This window comes from Chiloscyllium plagiosum, unplaced genomic scaffold (assembly GCF_037043375.1).
Source record: "Chiloscyllium plagiosum isolate Xiang-an unplaced genomic scaffold, Cpla_swu_hap1 HiC_scaffold_46, whole genome shotgun sequence".
Classification (NCBI taxonomy): Eukaryota; Metazoa; Chordata; class Chondrichthyes; order Orectolobiformes; family Hemiscylliidae; genus Chiloscyllium; species Chiloscyllium plagiosum.
Window position 1 is genome coordinate 5,650,464 of NW_028270184.1, and position 25,907 is coordinate 5,676,370.

Here is a 25,907-nt window from a genome sequence, read left to right on the forward strand (position 1 = left end):
GTAATTTTTAAATTTGCACACCACAGTCCAACACTGGCATCTCCAAATCATGTCCGGTAACAGCCTGGTGAATCTCTTCTGAACCCTCCCCAGCAGAGCATCCAGAACTCCACACATTACTCCAGAAGAGCCTCACCAATATCCTGTATGACCTCAACATAACATCTCAATTCCTAAGTTCAAAAGGTGTGAGCAATGAAAGCGAGCGCTGTATCTGTATGACATCGTCAGAGTGTAACATCGGGGGACAGTATAGGTGGGGACAGGTATGTCACTGTATAACACTAAGGGACAGTACTGGTGGGGACAGGTCTGTCATTGTATAACACTGGGGAACAGTACTGGTGGAGTCAGGTCTGTCCCTGTACAACACTGGGGTACAGCACTGGTAGGGACAGGTCTGTCACTGTATAACACTAGGGGACAGTACTGGTGGAGTCAGGTCTGTCACTGTATAACACTGGGGGACAGTACTGGTGGGACAGGTTTGTCACTGTATAACACTGGGGAACAGTACTGGTGGGGACAGGTCTGTTACTGTATAACACTAGGGGACAGTACTGGTGGAGTCAGGTCTGTCCCTGTATAACACTGGGGGACAGTACTGGTGGGGTCAGGTCTAACACTGTATAACACTAGGGGAATGTACAGGTGGGGACAGATCTGTTCCTATAAAACACAGGGATACAGTACTAGTGGCGACAGGTCTGTCCCTGTACAACACTGGGGTACAGTACTGGTGGGACAAGTCTGTCACTGTATACCACTGGGGAACAGTACTGGTGGGATCAGGTCTGTCACTGTATAATACTGGGGGACAGTACTGGTGGAGACAAGTCTGCCCCCTGTATAATACTATGGTACAGTACTGGTGGGGACATGTCTGTCACTGTATAACACTGGGGTACAGTACTGGTGGGGACAGGTTTGTCACTGTATAATACTGGGATACAGTACTTGTTGGGACAGGTCTGTCACTGTATAACACCGGGGTACAGTACTGGTGGGAACAGATCTGTCGCTGTATAACACTGGGGTACAGTACTGGTGGGGACAGGTCTATCCCTGTATAACACTTGGATACAATACTGATCGGGACAGGTCTGTCACTGTATAACAGTGGTATACGGTACTGGTGGGGTTCAGATCTGAAACTGTATAATACTGGGTTATAGTACTGGTGGTCAATGTCTGCTGGGAGACAATCTGCCGTAGTTACCTGCTTGTGCAGCTTATCCTGCACTCTCCTCATGTTCCGTGTGTGCTTTAGTGACTTTGAAAATGCTCAAGGAATCGGCAGTCCCTCTCTCTTGTCAGTCAGCGGCAGCAGTGAAGGTGATGGAATCTAAGCCCCTCATTAAACCTGGGCGTCAGAGTAGCTGAGCTGGATGGGTGTCTTAGGTTGAGTGCTTGGCAGAGGGGCAGCAATGAATGCCCCAAGTCCCCTAGCTGTAATTGGCACCGTGCACTGGATCCCCTTCCAAATTTACTGATGTTCACCATATAGTGACGGGTGGGAAATTCTTCCCGTTGCACCTGTACCAGCCCTTTGGAAGAGTGATCTGCACTGTCCCCCTCCACCCCACAGCCCTGGCTACATTTTTCTGTTGACTAATTCGCATGAAGTCGACACCTACTGCCCTATCAGGCCGCACATTGCAAACGACAAGTTGCCAGGCCTACTCGTCAATAGGGCTGACCTTCCAACGAGAGAGATGGTTAGCAGTGGTTTAATGTGAGTGTCACCATGCCTCAGGGAAGATTGAGAAGGAGAATCCTTCACAATGACCTCAGGAGATGTGGGAATTGAACTCCATGCTGTTGACATCACTCTGCATTGCAAACCATCTGAGCTAACTGACCCCCTGTGTTGCAAATGATACCAACTCACTGCTACAGGTCCAGCGGGTAGTAAGGAAGGCAAATGGAATTTTAACCCTTCTCACTAAAAGAATGGAGTACTGAAGGAAGGATGTGTTGCTGCAATTTATGGGCAGCACGGTGGCACAGTGGTTAGCACTGCTGCCTCACAGCGCCAGAGACCTGGGTTCAATTCCCGCCTCAGGCAACTGACTGTGTGGAGCTTGCACATTCTCCCCGTGTCTGTGTGGGTTTCCTCCGGGTGCTCCGGTTTCCTCTCACAAGATGTGCAGGCCAGGTGAATTGGCCATGCTAAATTGCCCGTAGTGTTAGGTGAAGGGATAAGTGGGTTGCGCTTCGGCAGGTCGGCGTGGACTTGTTGGGCCGAAGGGCCTGTTTCCACACTGTAGGTAATCTAATCTAAACTGTACAAGGCATTGGTGAGACTGCACCTGGAATACTGCGTACAATTTTAGTCTCCTTACTAGGGATGTATTGGAGGCAGTTCAGAAAACGTTCACTCAATTGATTCCAGAGACGAGGGGTTGTATTTATGAGAGATTGAGAAGTTTCAACTTGAGTTTAGAAAAATTAGAGGAGATTTAATTGAGGTATAAAAAATGCTAAAAGGGGGTTGACAAAGTAGACTTGGAGAGGGTCGTTCCTCATATGGGGGAAATCACGAATGAGAGGTCATCATTTTAGGTTAAGGGTAGCAGATTCAAAACAGATGAGGAGGGACTGCAGGATAATATGGGTTGGGTGGGGGGGGGGGATGAGTCTGGGTGGGATGCTCTTCACAGAGTTGGTTTTGATTAGATTTCCTACAGTGTGGAAACAGGCCCTTTGGCCCAACCAATCCATACTGACCCTCCGAAGAGTAACCCACCCAGACCCATTTCCCCTCTGACTAATGCACCTAGCACTATGGGCAATTTAGCACAGCTAATTCACCTGACCTGCATATCTCTGGACTGTGGGAGGAAACCCACACAGACACGGGGAGAATGTGCAAACTTCACACAGACAGCCGCCCGAGGCTGGAATTGAACCTGTGACCCTGGAGCTGTGAGGCAGCAGTGCTAACCACTGAGCCACTGTGCCGCCCCCAAACTTGGCGTAGACTTGTTGGGCTGAATAGCCTATTTCCACACTGTAGGGATTCTGTAATTCTAGGAATGACTTCACTCATAGGGTCAGAATCTACAGACCAGAATGCTGTGGAAACCGGGACATTGAATAAATTTACGCAGGCCATAGACAGATATTTAATTATTAAGGGGTTTCAAGGGTTTTGGGGAGTGGTGCAGGATGGTGGAGTGGAGGGCGAGATGAGATCAGTCATGATCATACTGAATGGCAGAGTAAGATCGAGACACTGAATTGCCTACTCCAGCTCCTAAATTTTATGTTCAACTCCGAGGGTCAGGTCAGAGGAGAGCTTGAGAAGGAGGGACATTCATGGTGACTTCAGCCAGTCCGGGAATCGTACCTGCACTGTTGTCATCACTCTGCATCTCAATTCAGCCACCTCGACAATCCGTGCTGACTTCTCCAAGCAAGCAGGGCCTGTCTTTACTCCATATGGAGCCTCATCAACCTTCACAGATGCACCACAGAAAGCATTCCATCCTGATGCATCACGGCCTGGTACAGCAACTGCTCCCTAAGAAACTATAGGGAGCTGTGAACACAGCCCAGTCCATCACACAAACCAATCTTCCATCCACTGACTCTATCTACACTCCCCACTGCCTCATGAAGGCAGCCGACATCATCAAAGACCCCCCCTCCCACCCTGGTTATAATCTCTCCCACCCTCTTCCGTCAGGCAGGAGGGACAAAAGCTCAAACACACGAACCGACAGGGTCAAGAACAGCTACTTGCCAGCTGTTATCAGACTGCTGAATGGGCCCCTCAAATTTTCAAATGATCTTATTCCCTGTACACCTTCTGTGCAGCAGTAACACTGTATTCCTCGCTCTGTTCACTCACTCCACCATCTTTCACTGTACCAAGGTAGATGTGGAAATAATAAGCAAAGTCACACATGTATATGACAGAGGTGGTCGAAGATCCTTTCCCCCAGCACCCCTCTGGTTACCCTCATCCCTGGGTCCCTCACTGGGGTAAGGGGTGGGGGAAGTCACTGCTGAATCACACACTCACTCTTACCGTTGTTTGACTTGAGGTCACGGTGGATGACGGGCACGATGGCCCCGTCGTGGAGGTACTGCATGCCCTTGCCAATCTGCACGGCCCAGTTGACCAGAACATGCGGCGGGATGCGGCGCCCGGCCAGCGCCCGGTTCAGCGGCCCCCCGGAGGCGTACTCGATGATGAGGCACAGGTTGGGCTCCTGCAGGCACACCCCCAGCAGGGCGATGATGTTGGGGTGCCTCAGCATGGCGAACAGCCGGGCCTCCTGCATCACGTTCTGCGCTGTGGCGCTGATGTCCTCGTCGGGGTCCTGCCGGGCCGCTTTCACCGCCACCAGCCGCCCCCTCCAGGTGCCACGGTACACCTTGCCGAATCCACCCACCCCTATCACCTCCTGGAGGGTCAGCTCCCGGAAGGCAACCTGGGCCGGGGCGGCCAGTTCCTCAGCCCGGCCCGGGGCCAGCTTGCCGTAGGCTGCCGGCAGCGGTGGCTGCGGCGACACGTAGTTGGCGGGGAAGATGCCCACCTGGTTACGGAGCTTGCCGGCCCACCAGCCCTCATCACCAGAGATGGCCGAGTCCCTGGACAACACCTCCACCAGGTCGCCCTTGCGCAGCGTCAACTCGTCCTTGCCATGGGCCTCGTAGTCAAACAACGCCGTCCAGATGGGGTTGGTGAAGGCGCCCTCCGAGTCGAGGGGCTTGGCCGTACCCCAGGAAGCTCTGCCAAAAATGGTCTTCCAGTTCGGCTCCACCATGGCCACGGCCAATCTGTTCCTCCTGGCCTTACCTGGGGAGCAGCATCGTCGTTGGAAAGCACCTTCCTCACCCCAGCCTACCTGGGCACCAAGAACCCCTCCAGCCAACGAGGCGAACTCTGGATCCTGGAAAACTCCGGCCCTCTCTCTCTCTCACCCGCTCAGGGAGTACAAGGGGTCGAGCTGCAAGAGAGATCCACGAACCACAGGGTTGGGAGCACCAATTCGGTGCAGTTAGCCAGAGAAAGTTGTGTCTCAGTCTCCTGTTGGGGGGTGGGTGTGTGTGTGTGTGTGTGTGTTCAAACGTTCCCGCACAAACAAATCTCACATCCGCACAGTTAAATAAATAATTTACAAAACCGAACTCCAGTGGAGAGAACTTCCAAAGCAGCAAGAAGTTGGGAGAGGGAAGTTAGAACAACATTTTGTTGCAGATTCCCAAAGTTGCCTCTAACTTGTTTTTTTTTTACGCCTGTGTTTCCTGTGCCGGTTTCTCTCTTGTTAACTTAAAGAGTTCGACTGCACACTGTGGGCGAGTCGCACCCCCGAATCCCCCTCTCTCCTGTGGGATTCCCCGGGTCAGTTTCTCGCTCCCTTCTGGGGAGGTTTCGCCCCTCTGCCTTGCGAGTTAGACCTGTCTCCTGCTGAGTCCCTTTGCGCGACAAGTTCCTCTCAAGCCTCCTTCCGCCGAAAGCTTCTCGAGAAGTTTCACTCCCGGGAGAGTTGGGAGCCCGTGAAATGTCCTTGCTGTCTCCAAGTCATTTCTGGGGAAGTTCGCTCTGTTGGCTCCTGTGTGTGTGCCCCTCTCTGCCATTAATAGCACTGACCCCCTCAGCAATTCTCAGGATCTCTGCACTTCAACCCACACTCCATCATACACCGACCGGGGTGTGGTTTTAATCTCTCTTGTGATTTTTTTTTTCTTTCCGCAACACAGGAAAAGGGGCCGGCTGACACACAGCGCGACAATTTCGGTCTCCGGACTGAAATTACAGTGTCTGCAATTGCCCCAGTTGGAAGGCTGCCCCTGGGGCTTCACACAATGGGGAGGGGGGGCATGTCAGAAATCAGAAAGACCTGTTTGTTTGCACGCCTGGCTTCTTTCGAGTGCTGCTTTCCAAAAGATCCCGCAAACTTTTTTTTTTGGGGGGGGGGAAATGAAGTTTTGCTCCAAGTGTCCTTAAAGGTGGACTGTGCTGACTGAAAGTTTGAAAAGTTGGGACTATTGGAAGAGCAGGTACATCCCGCCACCTGCTGGCTGCTACTGGGACTCTTGCGAGACACCAAGGACTTGCATTTTAGCAACGCCTCTCATCACCCCAGGACTGTCCACCAACTCCCACCGCATACAAGAGGGCAACTTTGCAGAAGTGGGGTGCAGGAGAGGTTGGCAGTTGATCCATGCAGAGCAAGATCCCACCAATCACCAGTTGTCCCTCAGCGCGAGGAGGTCCGAGGGTCGCGGGTTTGGGCTGGGCGGGGGGAGGGGGGGGTGTCCGTAGAATCATCACAGCATAGAAGCGGGCCATTCGGCCCATCGGGTCCGCACTGACCCTCCAGAAAGGGCATCCCACCCAAACCTGCTACCCTAACCCTGCATTTCCCCGTGGCTAACCCACCCAGCCTGCACATCCCTGGGCAATTTAGCACGGCCAATCCAATTCACCTAACCTGCACGCCTTTGGACAGTGGGAGGAAACCCATCCAGTCAAGGAGGAAGAACGTGCAAACTCCACACAGTCACCCGAGGGTGGAATCAAACCTGGGTCCCTGGCGCTGTGAGGCAGCAGGGCTAACCACTGAGCCACCGTGCTAACTTTCAGGAGGTCGCCCAGACCAATTCCCAGCTGGTAGACCTTTGGGCACATGTTCAGGGAGGGTTAGGGGAGCCTAAGGGGCATGGAGATTGCGAGTTGTTCTTCACTGTGTTTCCTTCTCTCCATCTACACTCTGTCCCCATCCTCGATGTACCTGAGACAACGCAGTGATGCAGACAGGTCATCGCCGTTCCGAACGCCTGGCTACAGGCTTGTCCCGGTCGTTCGGACCAATCCCAGCAGCACTTCGGACAGTCTTTGTGGATTTCCTTTGTCCTCTTGTGGAATGCTGCCATTTTGAGATTCGAGCTCAGGGGGAGATGGATTTTGGCCATCATGGGACAGCGCCCGGTCCACCGTGATTGCTTGTGAGAGTTTGCCTGAAATGGTTGCAGCGTCGGCTCTGAAGAGACAAATGTTTGTTTGACTGTTCTCCCATACAATTTGGAAAGCGTTGTGGAAGCTGAACAAATTTCTCTCTGTGATGTGTTGCTGATGCACAGATCTCACCGGTGACAACAACTACTCTGTCCATTTGTTTTTTTTTCATTGACTTTGTTGTCAAATGCTCCCAGCCTTTACTTGTAGAAGACTGACCTGGTACAATGTTGGCCTTTTGAGAGAGGTGAGCTGTCGGAAGGTACAAGGGGGGCCCGTTTAATACTCCCTTTGAAAGAAGGTGCCTCTGACAGTGTGGTACTCCTTCAGCACTGACCCTCCGACAGTGCGGCATTCCTTCAGCACTGACCCTTTGACAATGTGGTGCTCCCTCAGCATTGACCCTCCGACATTGCAGAATCCCCTCAGTACTGACCCTCTGATAGTGCAGCACACCGTTACTATTGACCATCCGACAGTGCAGCACTCCCTCAGTACTGACTTTCTGACAGTGTAGTTCCCCCTTGACAATGACCCTCTGACAAAGCAAAGCTACCTCAGCATTGACCCTCCAACAATGCGGTGCTCAGTACTGACCCACTGACAGAGCAGCAGTCCCTCAGGCAGTGTGGTACTCCCTTAGCATTGACCCTCCGACAGTTTAATTCTCCTTTGGCAATGACTCTCTGGCCGTGCAAAGCTCCTTCAATACTGACTCACCAACAGATTGGTGTTTCCTCAGCACTGACCCTCCGACAGTGTAGCACCCCCTCAGCACTGACCATCCGACAGTGTGGCACCCCCTCAGTACTGACCCTCCGACAGTGCGGCACTCCCTCAGCACTGACCCTCCGACAGTGCTCGCTCCCTCAGTACTGACCCTCTGACAGTGTGGCACCCCCTCAGTACTGACCCTCCGACAGTGCGGCACTCCCTCAGCACTGACCCTCCGACAGTGCGGCACCCCCTCAGCACTGACCCTCCGACAGTACGGCGCTCCCTCAGCACTGACCCTCCGACAGTGCGGCACTCCCTCAGCACTGACCCTCCGACAGTGCAGCACCCCCTCAGCACTGACCCTCCGACAGTGCCCGCTCCCTCAGCACTGACCCTCCAACAGTGCCCGCTCCCTCAGCACTGACCCTCCGATAGTACGGCACTCCCTCAGCACTATCAAGCAGAAAAGTCGAGCCAAATATGATGCTCAAGTTTCTGGGATGGGTCTCAAACGCACAACATGCTGGCTCAGCTGGCGAAGGTGGCATCCATTGAATCATATGCCACCAGGTGACAATGTCTGGCTCCCATGAAAACGAACTAAAATGAAAAGACTCCTTCATCTTCCTGGTGCATTGCCTCACTGGCCCTTTGACCTGAATGAAGGTCGACTATCGAGATCATTGCAGGGAGTTCCAGCCTTGGTTCCCCCCTCCTGGGGGAATGCATTGCCCACCCCACCAATAGGACACTCCCTAACTCTGGGGACTGTTCTCTCTTCCCACCCTGCACCTTCCCCCAGGAAGATACTGCCCCTTTAAATAAAGTTCAGTCAGGTACACTAACCTCACTTCCCGTCTAAAAATACACTCAGGAAACCCCAGGCTAGCTTATGTGGACTAGTGCAAAAGCTGTAATTCAGGAGGACTAGCTATTTCCAGGACTAGTTATTATTTCCCATAAAGTGTGGCAACCACCACCCATGTAACAGGCTGCCTCAGCAGGGCAGAAGTCTATGTGTTTAATCTCAATAACGATGAGGTGAAATTCAACTTGTCCTGTTCCTTGCTGGAAAAGCCCCTGTGGGAAGAGAAGACAAAAAACTGACTGGTCTTAAAGAACCTAAGGTTGGGGGTGATGTCAGTGCAGGGTGTTTCTGCTCTATGTGAGCCTCCTCCTCAGCCCAGTCCTTTGACTGCATGTTTATCCAGCTCTGCCTTCAGTGTATCAGCATTGTTCACCGCAGGTTAAGAGTTCCAGTCTCTCTGGGTGAAGGGGTTTCCCGGTTAAATTGATTAGTGACTGTCTTACATTGGTGTACGGGCGTGAGAGTCAGGAGCAGGAGGAGGCCATTCGGGCCCTCACACTGCTCTGCCTTTCAACAGGACTGCACGGTGGCTCAGTGGTTAGCACTGCTGCCTCCCAGCACCAGGGACCTGGGTTCAATTCCAGCAGAAAGCATTCTATCCAGATGCTGTGTGGAGTTCACCCATTCTACCAGCGTCTGATGAGATTCGCTAAACAGGCCCTTCGGCCCAACCAATCCGCACTGACCCTCTGAAGAGTAATCCACCCAGACCCATTTCCCTCTGACTAATACACCTCGCACTATGGGCAATCTAGCATGGCAATGACTGTGGGAGGAAACCGGATCACCCAGAGGAAACCCACGCAGACACAGGGGGAGAATATGCAATCTCCACATAGTCACCTGAGGATGGGATCGGACCTGGGACCCTAGTAAGGCAGCAGTGCTAACCACTGAGCCACTGTGTCGGGGGGGGGGGGGGGTTCCTCCGGGTGTTCTAGTTTCCTCCCACAGTCCAAAGATGTGCAGGTTAGGGTGGATTGGCCGTGCTAAATTGTCCCATAGGTTCCAGGGATTAGTGAGTTTTGAGAACATTTGTCCAGGGATGTGCAGGTTAGGTGGATTAGGCGGGGGTAAATGTAGGATAATAGGGGAATGGGTCTGGGTGGGTTGCTCTTCGGATGGGTCAATGTAGACTTAGTTATAGAGATGTACAGCACGTAAACAGACCCTGCAGTCCAGCTCGTCCATGCCAACCAGATATCCTAACCTAATCTAGTCCTATTTGCCAGCATTTGGGGACTTATTGGACCGAAGGGCCTGTTACCACACTGTAAGGATGCTATGATTCTATTCTATGATAGAACAAAAGGTGTGCACCTTTTGGCCCTTTGAGCCTGCTCCACAATGCAATATGACCATGACCAATCATCCAACTCATCCTGGTTACCTCTCTTACTCCCATATTCTTTGATCCTTTTAGCCCGACATCTTGAAAACATTTAATAGTTTGGGATTCTCTACCACTTTCTGTGGTAAAGGATCCCACAATCCCACTGGCTCCCCACTACTATCTTTCCCAGATCAAACCTGCCATCACCCCACTCTCAGGCAGTGCAATCCAGACTCCCTTGTCACTTGCCCACATGAAACGGACTTGCTCAATTTTCCATCGCTCCGGTTACCATTCATCTTAAATCTGTGTCCTCTGGTTCCCCACTCTCCCACCCGTGGGAACAGTTTTGCCCCATCCACTTTGTGAGGACCCTTTATGGCTTTGACTACCTCAATCAAATCTCCTCTCAAACCTCTCCAAGGAGAACAGTCCGAGCTTCTCCAAGCTATCCATGTCATTAATGGTCCTCATCCTTGGAAACATAGTCAGGAATCTATTCTGCACCCTCTCTAATGCCTTCACATCCTTCCTGAAGTGCAATTCCCAAGTTGCATTCATTATTCCAGTTGATGCTAAACCAATGTTATAACATATAGAACATTACAATGCAGTCCAGGCCCTCGAAGTTTTATACAGTTTTGTGATAACATCATCTCTCTATGCCGCTATTTATGGAGCCCACGAAAGCCATATACATAGGAGTTGGGACTTTCTGTCGAGATTGTACAGGACTTTGGTGAGGCAGTATTGTGTCCAGTTCTGGTTGCCCTGGTATAGGAAGATATCATTAGGCTGGAGAGGGTTCAGAACAGATTTGCCAGGATGCTGCAGAGTACGGCAGGTTTGAATTATAAGGAGAGGCTGGATAGGCTTGGACTTTACTGACTGGAGAGTAAGGGGTTGAGGGGTGACCTTATACAGGTTCATAAAATCATGAGGGGTATAGATAAGGTGAATGGAAGGTGCCTTTTCCCTTGCATGGATGATCTCAAGACCAGGGGGGCATATCTTTAAGGTGAGAGGAGAGAGATTTAAAAAAAAGACATGAAACAGAGTTACGTATGATTAGATTAGATTCCCTACAGTATGTAAACAGGCCCTTCGGCTCAATAAGTCCACACAAACCCTCCAAAGAGTAACCCACCCACACCCATTCCCCTACCCTAGGTTTACCCCTGACCAATGCACCTAACACTGTGAGCAATTTAGCATGGCCAATTCACCTGACCTGCACATCTTTGGACTGTGGGAGGAAACCAGAGCACGAGAGAAAACCAGCACAGACAGTTACCCAAGGCAGGAATTGAACACGGGTCCCTGGTGCTGTGAGGCAGCATTGCAAACCACTGAGCCAACGTGCCACCCATCCAGAGGGTGATTCACATGTGGAATGTAAGTTTTGAGGAAGTGGTGGATGTGGGTAAAAGCACAATATTTAAAAGACACTTAGACAAGTACATGAGATCATTTAGGGATGTCTGGTTGGCCTGGCCGAGTTGGACCAAAGGGTCTGTTTCCATGCTATGCATCTCTATGGCTTTTCCAATCACCCTACACCAAGGTCAAAGACCCTGCCAACACTGGCCATCAAGGCATAGTCATTTATGCAATTTTATTAGAGGACAGAGGAGTGAATTGGGATTCCAGTATGAAGGAGTCCTGCAGAAAGGGAAATTTGTCTATCTGGTGCTGTCAAAGATGGGCCAAATGGCCTCCACGCACAGTTTAAGTGCAAGACAAAGGAAAGTAAAATGACTGCATGTGCCAGTGTGGACAAGGAAAGTCATTGCAATGTTATGCAGGTGATGGGGTGTGGGGTTTGAAGATGGCATAAACAGGGAAAGTCCCCAGTCACCTGTGCCCCCACCTCTTACCATACCAAAGTCGACCCGCTTTAAGAAGCCATTCGCTCAGGTTCGATTAAGTCTGCCTGAGACTCACCCTTTGTCCCACCCTTTTTGTGTCCTAGCAACCCTCGCAAAGTGACACGTTTGATGGACGGTTACTCTGGCCAATAGGGACTGTGGATTGGCTGACCGGCAGGTATCCGTCCAATTGGCATAACACATTTCGGAGGCGGGGTCTTCCGTAGCGCACGAGTAACAGCGCTCGCAACCAATAGAGAAAGCCCTCCATGTGGTGGACAGATGGTGCCGACCAATCCCCGAGAGGGCACCGACAGTATTCGCGTCAGTTCAACCAATCAGGCATCGCAAAAGGGCGCGTGCGGGCTACTATTAAATTTCCACTCTCAATCTTAACTTTGAAAATAAACACATCCCCAGTTAGAAGACGATGAAAGAAAATCAATCCCCATCAGTTCCCTACTAATTTGTTCTTCGACAAAAATAAGCTGCGAGCGACTTGCAAACTCACAGAGTGCGCTCGGGAGCTGACTAACGGCTATCCGCGCGAGGCGGGCTCGCACTCCAAAGACAGGCAGTGTATGCGGCCAATAGATAAACGATACGAAGTGGATGGACACGGATTGTGACCAGTCAGAGCGAAGGGCCCGCCTTACTCGTTGCGCAATACGGCCAGTGAGAGCAGGCCCAGCGGGGTGGGCGGCCCTTGCCTGACGATGAGGTCAGACGGACTGAGAGCCAATGGATACGGAGGGAATCGGGATGATGGATGTAGGCACCAACCAATGGGCGCCGGTGAGAGGCGGGCATTTCTGTTCTATGAGGTCAGTCAGACAGGGAACCAATAGAACGGGGGAAATACCGCTGATGATGGAAGTGGACATCGGCCAATCAATATCTTCAGCAAGGATTCGCATCCGGCAGTTGAGGTCAGACGATCGGCGAACCAACGGAAAGGGCGGGACGCAGGATGACGGACACCCCTGTTGCCCAATGGACGTGTCGGGATCCGCCACCCTAGCTCAGGCCCGGACCAACGGGTGCGGCCGGGGGCGTTGGTTTCCGGTCAGTGAGGGCAGGGGGTGGGTTTTGGAATGGGTTAGTGGGGGAGGGGTGGGCTTTGGGAAGATGGGTACCTGGAGTCAGTGAGGCCGCGGTGGCGGCGGCCGAGCGGTGTCTGAGCCGCTCCCCCGCGCCCGCCCCCCCCCTCTCGCCCCCCTCTCCCGGACGGGGGCGCAGGGTGGGGTAAAGGAAGAGGCCCGGGCCCAGGATGGGCTCCCAGGTGCTGCAGATCCTCCGCCAGGGAGTGTGGGCCTCGCTGACCGGCGGCTGGTACTTCGACCCGCACCAGAGCAAGTTCTCCAACTGCTTCCACCTCTACGTCTGGCTTTTCCTGCTCTGCTTCCCCTTCCTGCTCTACATGGTGAGTGGGGCCAGGCCCCGTCCAACATCAACACCACCCTCCACCCCCCCACCCTCCCCCCTCATCATCCCCCCACCCTCCCCCCCTCATCATCCCCCCCCACCCTCCCCCCCTGATCATCCCCCCCCACCCACCCTCCCCCCTGATCATCCCCCCCCACCCTCCCCCCCGATCATCCCCCCCACCCTCCCCCCTCATCATCCCCCCCCACCCTCCCCCCCGATCATCCCCCCCCACCCTCCCCCCTGATCATCCCTCCCCCTTCATCATCCCCCCCACCCTCCCCCCCGATCATCCCCCCACCCTCCCCCCTGATCATCCCCCCCACCCTCCCCCCTGATCATCCCCCCACCCTCCCCCCTGATCATCCCCCCACCCTCCCCCCTGATCATCCCCCCACCCTCCCCCCGATCATCCCCCCACCCTCCCCCCTGATCATCCCCCCACCCTCCCCCCTGATCATCCCCCCACCCTCCCCCCTCATCATCCCCCCCACCCTCATCATCCCCCCCACCCACCTCCCTGAGCATCACCACCATCCTCCCCTTCATCATCCCCCCCAACCTCCCCCCGATCATCCCCCCCACCCTCCCCCCCGATCATCCCCCCCACCCTCCCCCCCGATCATCCCCCCCACCCTCCCCCCAGATCATCCCCCCACCCTCCCCCCCCAATCATCCCCCCCACCCTCCCCCCACCCTCCCCCCCCATCATCCCCCCCACCCTCCCCCCACCCTCCCCCCTGATCATCCCCCCCACCCTCCCCCCTGATCATCCCCCCACCCTCCCCCTTGATCATCCCTCCCCCCTCATCATCCCCCCCACCCACCTCCCTGAGCATCACCACCATCCTCCCCTTCATCATCCCCCCCAACCTCCCCCTGATCATCCCCCCCACCCTCTCCCCCGATCATCCCCCCCACCCTCCCCCCTGATCATCCCCCCACCCTCCCCCCTGATCATCCCTCTCCCCTCATCATCCCCCCCACCCACCTCCCTGAGCATCACCACCATCCTCCCCTTCATCATCCCCCCCACCCTCCCCCCGATCATCCCCCCCACCCTCCCCCCGATCATCCCCCCCACCCACCACCCGATCATCCCCCCCACCCACCACCCGATCATCCCACCCCACCCTCCCCCTGACCATCCCGCACCCTCCCCCCTCATCATCCCGCCCACCCTCCCCCCTCATCATCCTGCCCACCCTTCCCCCTCATCATCCTGCCCACCCTTCCCCCTCATCATCCTGCCCACCCTCCCCCCTCATCATCCTGCCCACCCTCCCCCCTCATCATCCTGCCTACCCTCCCCCCTCATCATCCTGCCCACCCTCCCCCCTCATCATCCTGCCCACCCTCCCCCTCATCATCCCCCACCCTCCCCCCGATCATCCCATCTGCACCCTCCCCTCTGATCATCCCCCCCACCCTTCCCCCAACCTCCCCCCTGATCATCCCCCCACACCATCCCCCCTGATCATCTCCCCCACCCTCCCCCCTGATCATCCCCCCCGCACCCTACCCCTTGATCATCCCCCCCACCCTCCCCCTTGATCATCCCCCCACTCTCCCCCTGATCATCTCCCGCACCCTCCCCCCCGATCATCCCCTGCACCCTCCCCCCTGATCATCCCCCCACCCTCCCCCCTGATAATTCCCCCCACCCTTCCCCCTGATCATCCCCCCACCCTTCCCCTTGATCACCCCTCCCCCTGATCATCCCCCCCACCCTCTCCCCGATTATCTAAACCCCCACCATGCCCCCAATCATCCCGCCACCCCCCCACCCTTTCCCTTGATCATCCCCCCCCACCCTCTCTCCGATCATCTAACCCCCCACCATGCCCCCCGATCATCCCGCCACCCCCCCACCCTCTTCCCTGTTCATCTACCCCCCCACCATGCCCCCTGATCATCCCCCCCATCATTTCCCCTGATCATCCCCCCCACCCTCCCCCTGATCATCCCCCCCACCCTCCCCCTGATCATTCCCCCGATCATTCCCTCCCCTCCCACCCTCTCCCCTGATCATCTACCCCCCCCACCATGCTCCCCAATCATCCTGCCACCCCCCCACCCTTTCCCCTGATCATCCCCCCCACCCTCTACCCTGATCATCTACCCCCCTACCATGCCCCCCGATCATCGCCCCCCACCCTCTCTCCTGATCAGCCCCCTGACACCCTCCTTCTTGATCATGCCCCCACCCTCCCCCCCCCGGTTGCAGGTCGCAATGATTCCTTCATTCCTGTTTCCTGGAAGGTCCATTTGCCCCGATGGCATATCTCTCCGTATGGTTAATACTGATTAAGTATGTGTTGTGATTTCCTGCTCATATATGGTCTTGCAGCCAAGTGCTACCTTGTTTGCCTTGGTTTTTTAGTGCCTTTGCCCAATATTGCTCAGTAGTTTTGAGGCATCTTCTGTAGCTTGTGAACTCTGGTGTCTGTGGCAGCGTGTGGAGATGTATTTGGTTTTGGAATTTCTTATTTTAAGGTTTCTACAGAGGCAATCCTTTCACCTCTCCTTTAGCACAGTCTCAGTGCCTCCTGTGTTTGACGTTTGAGTTCATTTATAAAGATCTCAGACAATCCCACATTCTGAGTTGGGAGACCCTGATCCTAGTTTTAGTGGGTGTAGCTGGTGACCACATCTGGCAGTGTGCACCCAGTGTAACACATCATGTTGAATTACTAACAAAAGCAAGCCATTCAGTCCAACCATCCTGTGCTCACGTTCACCTATCTCGACGTCCGTCGCATCAGTTATTCGCCTTCCCGGTGTGGGCAATACACATAGTACAGCCATAGTGCCTGGATTATCTCTATCAGAGGGTCAACACTGCAGGAGCACTGCGCGTGGCCAGTGGCGAAGAAACCCTGCTTTATCAGACTTGCCATCTTTCAGATGAGATTTAAACCCTGTCCCCATCAGTCACTGCTCAAAGAGGCGCTGTGCAGTTCGGACAGGTGTCCTAGGACCAATATATATCCTTCAGTTAGTGTTACTGGAATCATTTCATTTGTTGTTGTTGGTGGGCTCTTGCTGAGTGGTAATTGGTTGCTATAACTTCTGCATCACAGAGACTACCCTTCCAAAGTACCTAATTGGTTGTCAGGGGTTTTGGGAAGATCTGAGACTGTGGAAGTTGCAATACAAATGCAGGAATTTCTTTCTGTCATCTGTATTGTTATTCAGTCTTGGGTTGGGTGCATCTCTCTTTTACCCCTACCCACCCCCCATCCCCATTCTTCCCGCCCCGTTCACATGGGTGCCTCCCATTTGTACTTTGTAGTTTTTTTCGAAAAGAATGTTGCCAGGATTGGAGGGTTTGAGCTATAGGGAGAGGCTGAACAGGTGGAGACTGTTTTCCCTGGAGTGTCAGAGGCTGAGGGGTACCCTTATAGTGGTTTATAAAATCATGAGGGGCATAGATAGGATAAATAGGCAAAGTCTTTTCCCTGGGGTAGGAGAGTCCAGAACTAGAGGGCATAGGTTTAGGGTGAGAGGGGAAAGATATAAAAGAGACCTAAGGGGCAACTTTTTCACACAGAGGGTGGTGCATCTCTGGAATGAGCTGCCAGAGGAAGTGGTGGAGGCTGTATGCTCGCACAGTTGACTCTCCTGCTCCTTGGATGCTGCCTGACCGGCTGTGCTTTTCCAGCACCACACCTTCTGACTGATGTCCAGTCCTCACTTTCACCGATGCTAGGATTGTCGCCTTGCATGTGTCGGGTGGTAATTGAGAAACGTGACTTCTGATACCTGACCCATCCTCCATCCCCTCCCTCAGTCTGCAGCTGAAACTCTCACCCGCATCTTGTTTTCAACCTCCCGGAACTCTGCTGCCCCGTATTCTAACTCCCGCCGAAAACCTGTGTACTCATCACCCCCTCAACTGCCTTCCCCTAAAGTGGCTGACAACAAACTCGATTTTAAACATTCTCATTCTTTCTTTCACATCCCTCTGCTCTGAAGTACTTGTGTTTCCTCAGGTGTAATCTCTTACACGTCCCAGATTTTCACAGCTCCCCACCAGGTGGCTGTGCATTGAGGCAATCTGCCTCTGAAATTCGACCTCTTACCCTGCCCCCACCTCCTTAAAACCTGTCTCTTCAACTAAACCGTTGGCTGTCTCTTATTAGTATCTCCCTCTGTGTCAAATTTTGATCAAACAGCTCAGGACGCTTTGTTATGTTATGTTAAAAGTGCTAGGGGAATGCAGGGTGTTGTTGTTGCTGGTGCAGTGGTTTCTTGGAGAGGGGTCCCCTTTTGAGGGGAGGGTGGGGGTGTTGTGCGCGGCACGATGGACAGGATTTGCCCGGCACTCACGTTTCCCTTGTCTTAAACTCTGCCCATGCCAGGCTCTGCCACCCAGCACCTCGGTTGCCGGGATCTACTGTGCCATCGTCGCCCTCTTCTTTACCGTGGTCAAGTCCGTCAACTACCGCCTGCACGCCATGTTCGATGAGGGGGAGATCGTGGAGAAGAGGAACCCGCAGCTTGAAGTGGACGGTGCCAAGCTTGAAGAGTGTGAGCCAGGAGGTGGCGCAGACAGCACCCTCCGGTGAGTGGGGAGCTGCGGAGAGGGTGGGGGGAAATCCCTGCCTTTGAGGTGACACCCCTCCTGCTAATTACCTCCTTCCCAACTCAGTTGGGGGTCAAAGTGCACGCAGGTCTCCTTTTATTGAGCGGATTGGCCATTCGGGGAAAAGCGGAGGAAATGAGCTCGCAGCAACAGCAGGTGCCCGGAGATCGGGTGTAAATGCCTGGGCCTCCCGTCTGTGCCCACAGCCCTTAGGCTGATTACCCGTGTCCGGGCTGGGCGATCGTACCCATCAGGGAGCCAATTGCAATCTCTGTCGCCCGCCTCCTCCTCCTCCAACCCCCCTCAACTTTTAAATCGGGGCGGGCAATCAATGTGAGCCAACGTCCCACGAGTGAGTTGTTAGAAGAGGATCTAACGGAGGCAATAACCCTTATACTGATTGTATCAGGAGCCCAAAAATACACATCGTGCCTTTGGTTTCTCTGAGCCAGTCTTCAATTAACCCCACTTTTCCCCCAACCCTTCCCGGATTGACCTGCCACATATTTCACCTTAGAGTGTTCATCCCCTTCTCTTTTCAAAAACAGACATTGAGTCTGCTTTCATGGCCCGTTCGAGTAGCATCTTCCTGATCAGCGAAGCAAGGTGCTTGTCTTTATCACGGTCTTGATGTGCCGAAGGGCTTTTCTCTATGCTCTAATCTAGGGGGGAAAAAAAAACAAGTGTCCCCCCACCACCTCCTGTTTTGCCAATTATCTTTAATTGGTGTCCCTCTGGGTAGCATCCCTCCTGGCACTGCGAGCGGTTTCTCCCGAGTCTAACCCTGTCGAAACCCCCTTGTGACTTTGTGGTCCTCTGTCCAAGCTTCTCTGCTCTGGAGAACAGTTCCATTTTCTCCTGTCTCTCCGTGTGGAACGGAGTCCGCGGGGTGGATTTGAGGCACACTGGGGTCTTCGGGTCTCAACGTTGGGTCGCGTTGGTTCTCAAACGCTCCTCCTGTTCCACCCCCCCCTCCTGTAACTCCCCCCCCCCCCCCACAGGGACCCAGGGGGAGGAGTGGAGATGACCGTCTTTCGGAAGAATAACACCACGCCGCCCGTGAGATGCAGCTCGCAGCATTCCGTCTTCGGCTTCAACCAAGTGTCGGTGAGTGCTTTCATGTGGCGGGGTGGGTGGGGGCAACTGTTCAAGTGTGGCAGAGGAGGGTATCAGGGACCGTGTCATGGCCGGGGGGAGGGGGGGGGGGCAGCTGTGCTCAGGAGTGGGGGAAGGAGGTGAAGGGGAAACGGAACTGTTTATGTTCGGCAAGTATCTTCTGCACTGCCATTCTGCCAACTCCTGCAGCACTACCAACCCCTGAATGTGGATGTTGTTTTCTTCTGTCTTGTAGGACTTGTTGCCTCACCTGGAAGACAGTGGAACCGCTAAAGGTAGGTGGCCTATCCTGCCGGCTCAGTGAGATGGCCGGGTGGTGGAGTGACTGGTCTAAGTGACAGAGTCCCAAATCCCAAGGCTCCAAATCCCGGTCGGCAGGATTTAAATAACACTTGGGATGCTTAGAAAATATCCCGTCCGGTTCAGAGCCATCCTTTTCCAGTCTGACCTCCAGATCCACCCCCCCACGCATGGCCTGGGCCCTCTGACACGAGCCTGCTGCTCCATTTCAGGGGCAGTTAGGGATGGGTAGCACATACCAGTCCTGTACGTGACACCCGCACTTGCCAAAGAATTTTTTTTTTAAACAATCTGCCATTCTGCTTCCTTGTCTTGGCGGGGTGCATTTCACGAGTTGCCGGATTGTAGCCGATACTTTGCCCGCTGAAAGGACGTAATCGAGCCGCGAGTTGGGTTGTGTGGGCATGGGCCAACTCTTAGTTAATGCCCCGTCACCAGGTAGTGATCAGCAAAGTTCCCCCGAAACGGCGGGTGTTCGGCTGTTCCCGTGTATCGGTGCGTTGACGTGGATCGTGACGTTGACCTCCGGTTCTGGAAGTTGCTGGCATGCACGGACCTCAGAACCAAAAACAAAATTGAAGGGAATGCAGGTACAGAATTCTAACCTGTTCTCAGTGAGTCAAGATGAGAGCGGTGCTGGAAAATCACAGCAGGCCTGGCAGCATCCGAAGAGCAGGAAAATCGACGTTTCGGGCAGGAGCCCTTCATGATTCCTGATGTCGATTCCTGAAACCTGCCTGACCTGTAGTGCTTTTCCAGCACCACTCTAATCTTGACTCTGATCTCCAGCACCTGCAGCCCTCACTTTCGCCTCTGTGGTACTGAGATGAGTTAGCTCCATGCAGACTGAGAGTTTGAAGTGGTGTGTTTTGTGGTGACTTTACTGCAAATTGTAGGGGCTCTTTAAGGTTTTGGGGGGAGACGCGGTTGCATTGTCTGAACAGAGCAGTTTTGGCTGTATTTGGACTCTGTTTCTTGTGCGTCAACAGGGATCAGAGACCTGGTCCGTGAACAAGGCAATAAAAATGTAATTGTCACATCAGCTGACAGAGAGTTACTGAAACTGAACATGCTAGATACAGCAGGTGAGTCATTGGCGGGAGTCCTTTTCCTGCCTCTTTGCCACTGTCTAATGCTGGGTTAGTTGGCTTTTGTTGATAGACAGCAAATAAAAGCCCCACAAGGGCTAGGCAGTTACCATCTCCTGAGTATCTCTCCTTGATGTTTGACATTGCCATTGGTGAATCCCTCACTAGCAAGCTGAGGGTTAACATTGACCCAGAAACCAAACCAGACCAACTCCTGTCAATACTGTAGTTGCGAGAGCAGCTGGGAATTCTGTGGTGAGTAACTCATTTCCTGCCCGTCGTCTGCAAGGCACACACTGCAAATGCGATGGTGTGCTCCCCCACTTGCTTTGGTGGGATGAGTGCAGCTCCAGCTGGGCTCAGATAGCTCGATACCATCCAGGGTCAATGAGCCTGCTGCAGTGACTCCCAATTCACCATCTTCAATGTGTAACACTGCCTCCCAGAGTTTGCCCTCTGCACTGCGTGCTACCCCGACCTACAACCGTCTCAGCCGTTCCTTCACTGTCGCTGGGTCAAAGTTCTGGGAAATTTGGGGCCACAGTGGTTCGCAAAGTTTGCTCACCACCATCACCGTCTCAGGGGGTGGGCAATAAAAGGTGGCATTATCAGTGGCACTGTGGTCCTGTGACTCAGTAAGAAAAATAGTTGTTAGCCATTAGGCAGCCTGACCAGCCTAGATTCTCCAATCACCTGCCGTATTTGGCATGCCCATAAAGACACTTACCAACCTTTACTGATGCACCATAGAAAGTGTTCTGTCCGGATACATCACGGCCTGGTACAGCAACTGGAGGGAGAAACTCCAGGGAGCTGTGAACACAGCCCAGTCCATCACACAAACCAGCCTCTGACTTCACCTACACTCCCCACTGCCTCAGGAAGGCAGCCAACATCATCAGAGACCCCTCCCACCCTCCTTCGTCAGGCAGGAGGGACAAAAGCTTAAACACACGGACCAACAGATTCAAGAACAGCTTCTTCCCCGCTGTTATCAGACTCCTGAATGGACCTTTCAAGTTTTAAATCTCACGTTGATCTCGCTGTCTGTGCACCTTCTCTGCAGCCGTAACACTGTATACCTCCCTCTGTTCTATCACCCTGAGGCACTTTGTATGTTATAGTCTGCCTGTACTGCATGCAAAACAAAACTTTTCACTCTCCCTAGGTACATGGGACAGTTATAAATCACATCAAATCGAATTGCTACCCTCTCTCTATCTCTCTGTCTCTCCCACATTGAGTGTGAAATAAACCCAATTTGTTTATTCCCTATTCCAATCCACTTACTGGACAAATTCTTCCTCCCGTCTGCCTCATATCATTTTCAGCCTTTGCTGAATGTGATAAAGAGCATCAGTTTTCACTGTGTTGGTGCAGGCGATAAATATCAGCAGCAGAATGTCCTTAAGAACTTGCCTGCTCTTCCGTTCACGGCTGTTGGGATCTCCCACAACCAGCCGAGAGAGCAAACATTTCAACACCTCTCCTCTGCCAGTACATTTCCCTCTCGGTACCATCGAGTCATAGCGATTTACAGCACGGAAACAGACCCTTCGGTTCAACCCGTCCAGACATCCCAACCCAATCTCGTCCCACTTGCCAGCACCCGGCCCATATCCCTCCAAACCCTTCCTGTTCATATACCCATCCAAATGCCTTTTAAATGTTGCAATTGTACCAGCCTCCATCACTTCCTCTGGCAGCGCATTCCATACACGTACCACCCTCTGTGTGAAAAGGTTGCCCCTTAGGTCTCTTTTAAGTCGTTTCCCTCTCACCCTAAACCTATGCCCCTTTGGTTCTGGACTCCCCAACCCCAGGGAAAATACTTTGCCTATTTACCCTATCCATGCCCCTCATGATTTTGTAAACCTCTACAAGGTCACCCCTCACGCCTGAGAATTGGAGTTCAGTCCTCTCAGACACGCGGACTTGAACCCAGGGCTGTCTGACTTTGGAGAGAGAGAGAGAGAGAGAGAAAGTGTTGCCTGTAAAGCCATGGCTCGTACCTAATTTATAGAGACCCAACTACTTTATCCCAATGTCACAGCGGGAAGGAGACAAAATAACTGATGAGGCAGATACTTCAGTCCTGTGTGTGCGATGTCAATGTAAGATCGTCTCCAGTAACTTCAATGGGGATTTCAGGAAATGTGGAACAAGGGGCGGTGATGGCCTACTGGTATTATCACTGGACTATTAATCCAGAGACTCGAGCAATGTTCTGGGGACCCGGGTATGAATCCCACCACGGCAGACGGTGGAATTCGAATTCAGTAAAACTCAGGAAATAAGAGTTTAATTGTCTATTGTCAGGAAAATCCTTTAGGGAAGGAAACTGCCGTCCCTTACCTGGTCTCTGACTACATGTGACTCCAGACCCAGAGCAATGTGGTTGGCTCTTAACTGGTCATTTAGGAATGCGCAGTTCATGCTGGCCTAGCCTACAACATACCGTGAAGTAATAAAATAAAAAAAAAATATTGTTGATCTGTTTAAGGGGGAAACTGGATGGACAGGAGCAAGGATTAGAAGGATTGAGTGATGGTGGGGCGGATGATGAAATAGCATCACAGGATGAACGGGGCTCATTGCGTCTCAATGCTGGCTCTGTGTAGGAGTGACTCCGCCAGTCCCTGGCTTTTCCACACATCGCCTCACTATCCTGATAATTATACCAATCCCACCTGTGTGCAGTGCCTCACTTGAGCCTGCCCCCCCCCCACGCCCCCAAGCTCCTGGGCAGTTTGTCCCCGACCCTGCCCACTCACTCAGTCCGTGAAATCGAAAGGTTTCTCACTCTGCCGTCCTTCTGTTTTGCAAACTCAGCGCAGGATGGGGACGGTCTCTCTCTGCTCACTGTGTCCAGGCACCTCATGATTTTGCAGTGCCTCTGTTAAATCCCCTCTCCACTCGTGCTCTCTGTTGGCCATGCCGACTGGTATGGATCGGTGGGGCCTCTGAGGTGTAGATATGGCGAGCGAGGGAGCTAGGTCGCTGCCTGACTCAGTGTTTTTATCTCTCGTCGTTTCAGATTCACCGGCGCTGCATGCCACCAGTGAGGGCCCTCTGCCCCTAGAGACGACCCAGCAGCTGGACACACAGCCTTTGGTGAAGAAACTACCCTCGCTGCCCGTCCAGCAGGTGCTCCCCTCCAGCCGGGGCCTAGCAACGGCCACATCCACGCCGCCCTGCGTCACGGTGGTGCCCGATCTGCGGGTGCACCCCTTGCACCTCGGCCTGTTGGAGCAGCTGGGCGCCTGGCACCCCGGGGAGTCCGAGAGCCTGTGTAACGCCCTGCTGGGCCCCTTGCTGCGCGACCGCCCGGTGGGAGACCAGGCCGGGAAGGAGGAGGGGGTCAGCGGCAGCGGGCAGGAGGGAGCCCGGGAGCTGCCCCCGCCACCAGAGGAGGAGGAGGGCATGCTCCAGGCGATGGGCGCCAAGGCGGCCGGCTCCACCGACAGCTGCTTCAGCGGCACCGACCGGGAGACGCAGAGCACCGTCAGCAGCTACAGGAGCGAGAAGACCAGCTCCACCCGCCTGGAGAGCCCGTCGCTCACCCCGCAGCCGGACCCAGAACCCCCACCGGGGGTCAAGCCAGGCAGCGACACGGATAACCTCTCGGACAGCGAGGCTGTCGCCACCCCGGATGCCGGTCCCTCGGCTGAGGGGGCCCTGCGGTTCGCCTTCGCCGGCAGCGAGCGCCTCGCTGGGGCAGGGGACGACCCCTTGAGCTCCTGGCTGAGCGACAAGCTGAGCGCCCCCAAGGCCGTAGGCCTGGCCGAGCCTTCCCAGCATGCCCCGCTGCAGGCAGAGAGGGCAGTCCGCCCCAAGGAGCTGAGCCTGCTGGGCCGGGGGCCGGGCCGACGCTCCGGCAGGAGGAAGGGCACCAGGAGGCACGGTGGCAGCACCGGCAGCTTCGATTACCGGCGGGACTACGCACCGGTCAGGACGGCGCTGGGCGCCAAGGCCTACAGTCAGGGCTTCTTCGAGGACGAGGACTCGAGCGACCAGAGTGACCTGAGCCATGCCTCCAGCCTGCGCTCGCAGCCCAACTACAGCAGCTCCTCCAGCTCTTCCAGTGTCACCTCGCAGTCCTGCTCCTCCCCTGACGCCCAGAGGCCTCAGGGGACCAGGCGGCGCAACGCGGCCCGCTCCGACTCGGAGCCGGGTCCCGCTTCCACCATCGCCCTGGCACCTCCTCCCCCCTGCGAACCGCCTGCTAGCGCCAAGACCCACGCCCGGATGCTGAGCGTGGGCGGCACCGGGCAGCTGGAGCTCGGCCCGGGCAGCACCCGCACCCTGACCGCCTCCAAGTCTGACCTGGAGGCCCGGGACAGCGAGCCGCGCTGGCGGGAGCGGTTCTCCCGGAGGCTGGAGTCCATTGGCAGCGCCTGGAGCCAGTCGGAGGGGGCAGTCGGTGGAGGTAGGTCACGGGGGGGGCGGGGGATTGTTGATTCCCTGGGTTTGCTGTGAGTGGGGTTGGGGGGGGTGGGGGGGGTGGAGACTGCAAGCACACACCTGTTTACGCTCCTGTCAGAGTGTGATCTCTCTCCGCAGCTCCTCTCGCCCACCATGCACCCCACTTCACTCTCTCCCTCCCTCCCTCCACTTGCCCTCTTTATTTTCGCCTGTTCTGTCCGATTTCTGTGTAAGTGCCCAGCCCATCCCAGTTCCCTCCTGCTCTTGAAACTCCCATGAGGTTTTGCAAAGAGGCGTCTCTTTCTGTTCTTCCCGCTGTAAGTGATTGACAAGGCACATTGCCATTTCTCCGGCAGTTCCCATGGGGCGAGGGTGACTTGCCTGCACTTTGGGTGATGGAGGGGTGATCTGGATTGGCTGAATAGTCTGATGCCAGAGCTCAGGGCTGCTGGTGTTAGCTGAGGCAGATGGATTGGTGTGTCACTCTGGATACAGTGCTCACTTGATCTCTCTGGTGATGCTGAGAGTGATTGGCACCTTCACTGATGCTGCTCCTCCATTATAGAAACCCTACAGTGGGGAAACACTTGGCCCATCGAGTCTGCACTGACCCTCTCAACAGTAACCCAACCAGACCCATTCCCCTTCCCTATTATTTTATATTTACCCTTGACTAATGCACCTAACCTACACATCCCTGGACACTATGGGACAATTTAGCACGGCCAATCCACCCTAACCTGCACATCCCTGGGCACTATGGGACAATGTAGCATGACCAATCCACCCTAACCTGCACATCCCTGGGCACAATGGGACAATTTAGCACGGCCAGTCCACCCTAACCTGCACATCCCTGGGCACTATGGGACAATGTAGCATGGCCAATCCACCCTAACCTGCACATCCCTGGGCACGATGGGACAATTTAGCATGGCCAGTCCACCCTAATCTGCACATCCCTGGACACTATGGGGCAATTTAGCACGGCCAATCCACCCTAACCTGCACATCCCTGGGCACTATGGGGCAATTTAGCATGGCCAATCCACCCTAACCTGCACATCCCTGGGCACTGTGGGACAATTTAGCATGGCCAATCCACCCTAACCTGCACATCCCTGGGCACAATGGGACAATTTAACATGGCCAATCCACCCTAACCTGCACATCCCTGGGCACTATGGGACAATTTAGCATGGCCAA

At 54.3% G+C, this 25,907-nt stretch overlaps 2 protein-coding genes across 5 annotated transcripts in view; one reads left to right on the forward strand and one right to left on the reverse strand.

Moving 5' to 3' along the window:
- Positions 1 to 5,883, reverse strand: part of LOC122546398 (mitogen-activated protein kinase kinase kinase 11-like) — a 62,834-nt gene extending 56,951 nt beyond the window's left edge. Inside the window, exon 1 of the mRNA XM_087983593.1 lies at positions 4,037 to 5,883. Within this exon, the coding sequence (XP_087839719.1) occupies positions 4,037 to 4,778 (742 nt within the window). The 5' untranslated portion in view covers positions 4,779 to 5,883. The remainder of the gene's footprint in view (positions 1 to 4,036) is intronic.
- A 7,001-nt stretch (positions 5,884 to 12,884) lies between these two features.
- LOC122543844 (pecanex-like protein 3) overlaps positions 12,885 to 25,907 on the forward strand; it is a 67,262-nt gene continuing 54,239 nt past the window's right edge. For 2 of the 4 annotated variants that reach the window (XM_087983755.1, XM_087983754.1), the window contains exons 1-6: positions 12,885 to 13,182; positions 17,549 to 17,751; positions 18,774 to 18,879; positions 19,124 to 19,163; positions 20,178 to 20,273; positions 23,314 to 24,705. In XM_087983755.1, the coding sequence (XP_087839881.1) occupies positions 13,030 to 13,182; positions 17,549 to 17,751; positions 18,774 to 18,879; positions 19,124 to 19,163; positions 20,178 to 20,273; positions 23,314 to 24,705 (1,990 nt within the window). In that variant the 5' untranslated portion in view covers positions 12,885 to 13,029. The remainder of the gene's footprint in view (positions 13,183 to 17,548; positions 17,752 to 18,773; positions 18,880 to 19,123; positions 19,164 to 20,177; positions 20,274 to 23,313; positions 24,706 to 25,907) is intronic. The other 2 variants (XM_087983753.1, XM_087983756.1) reach the window with 1 other exon arrangement.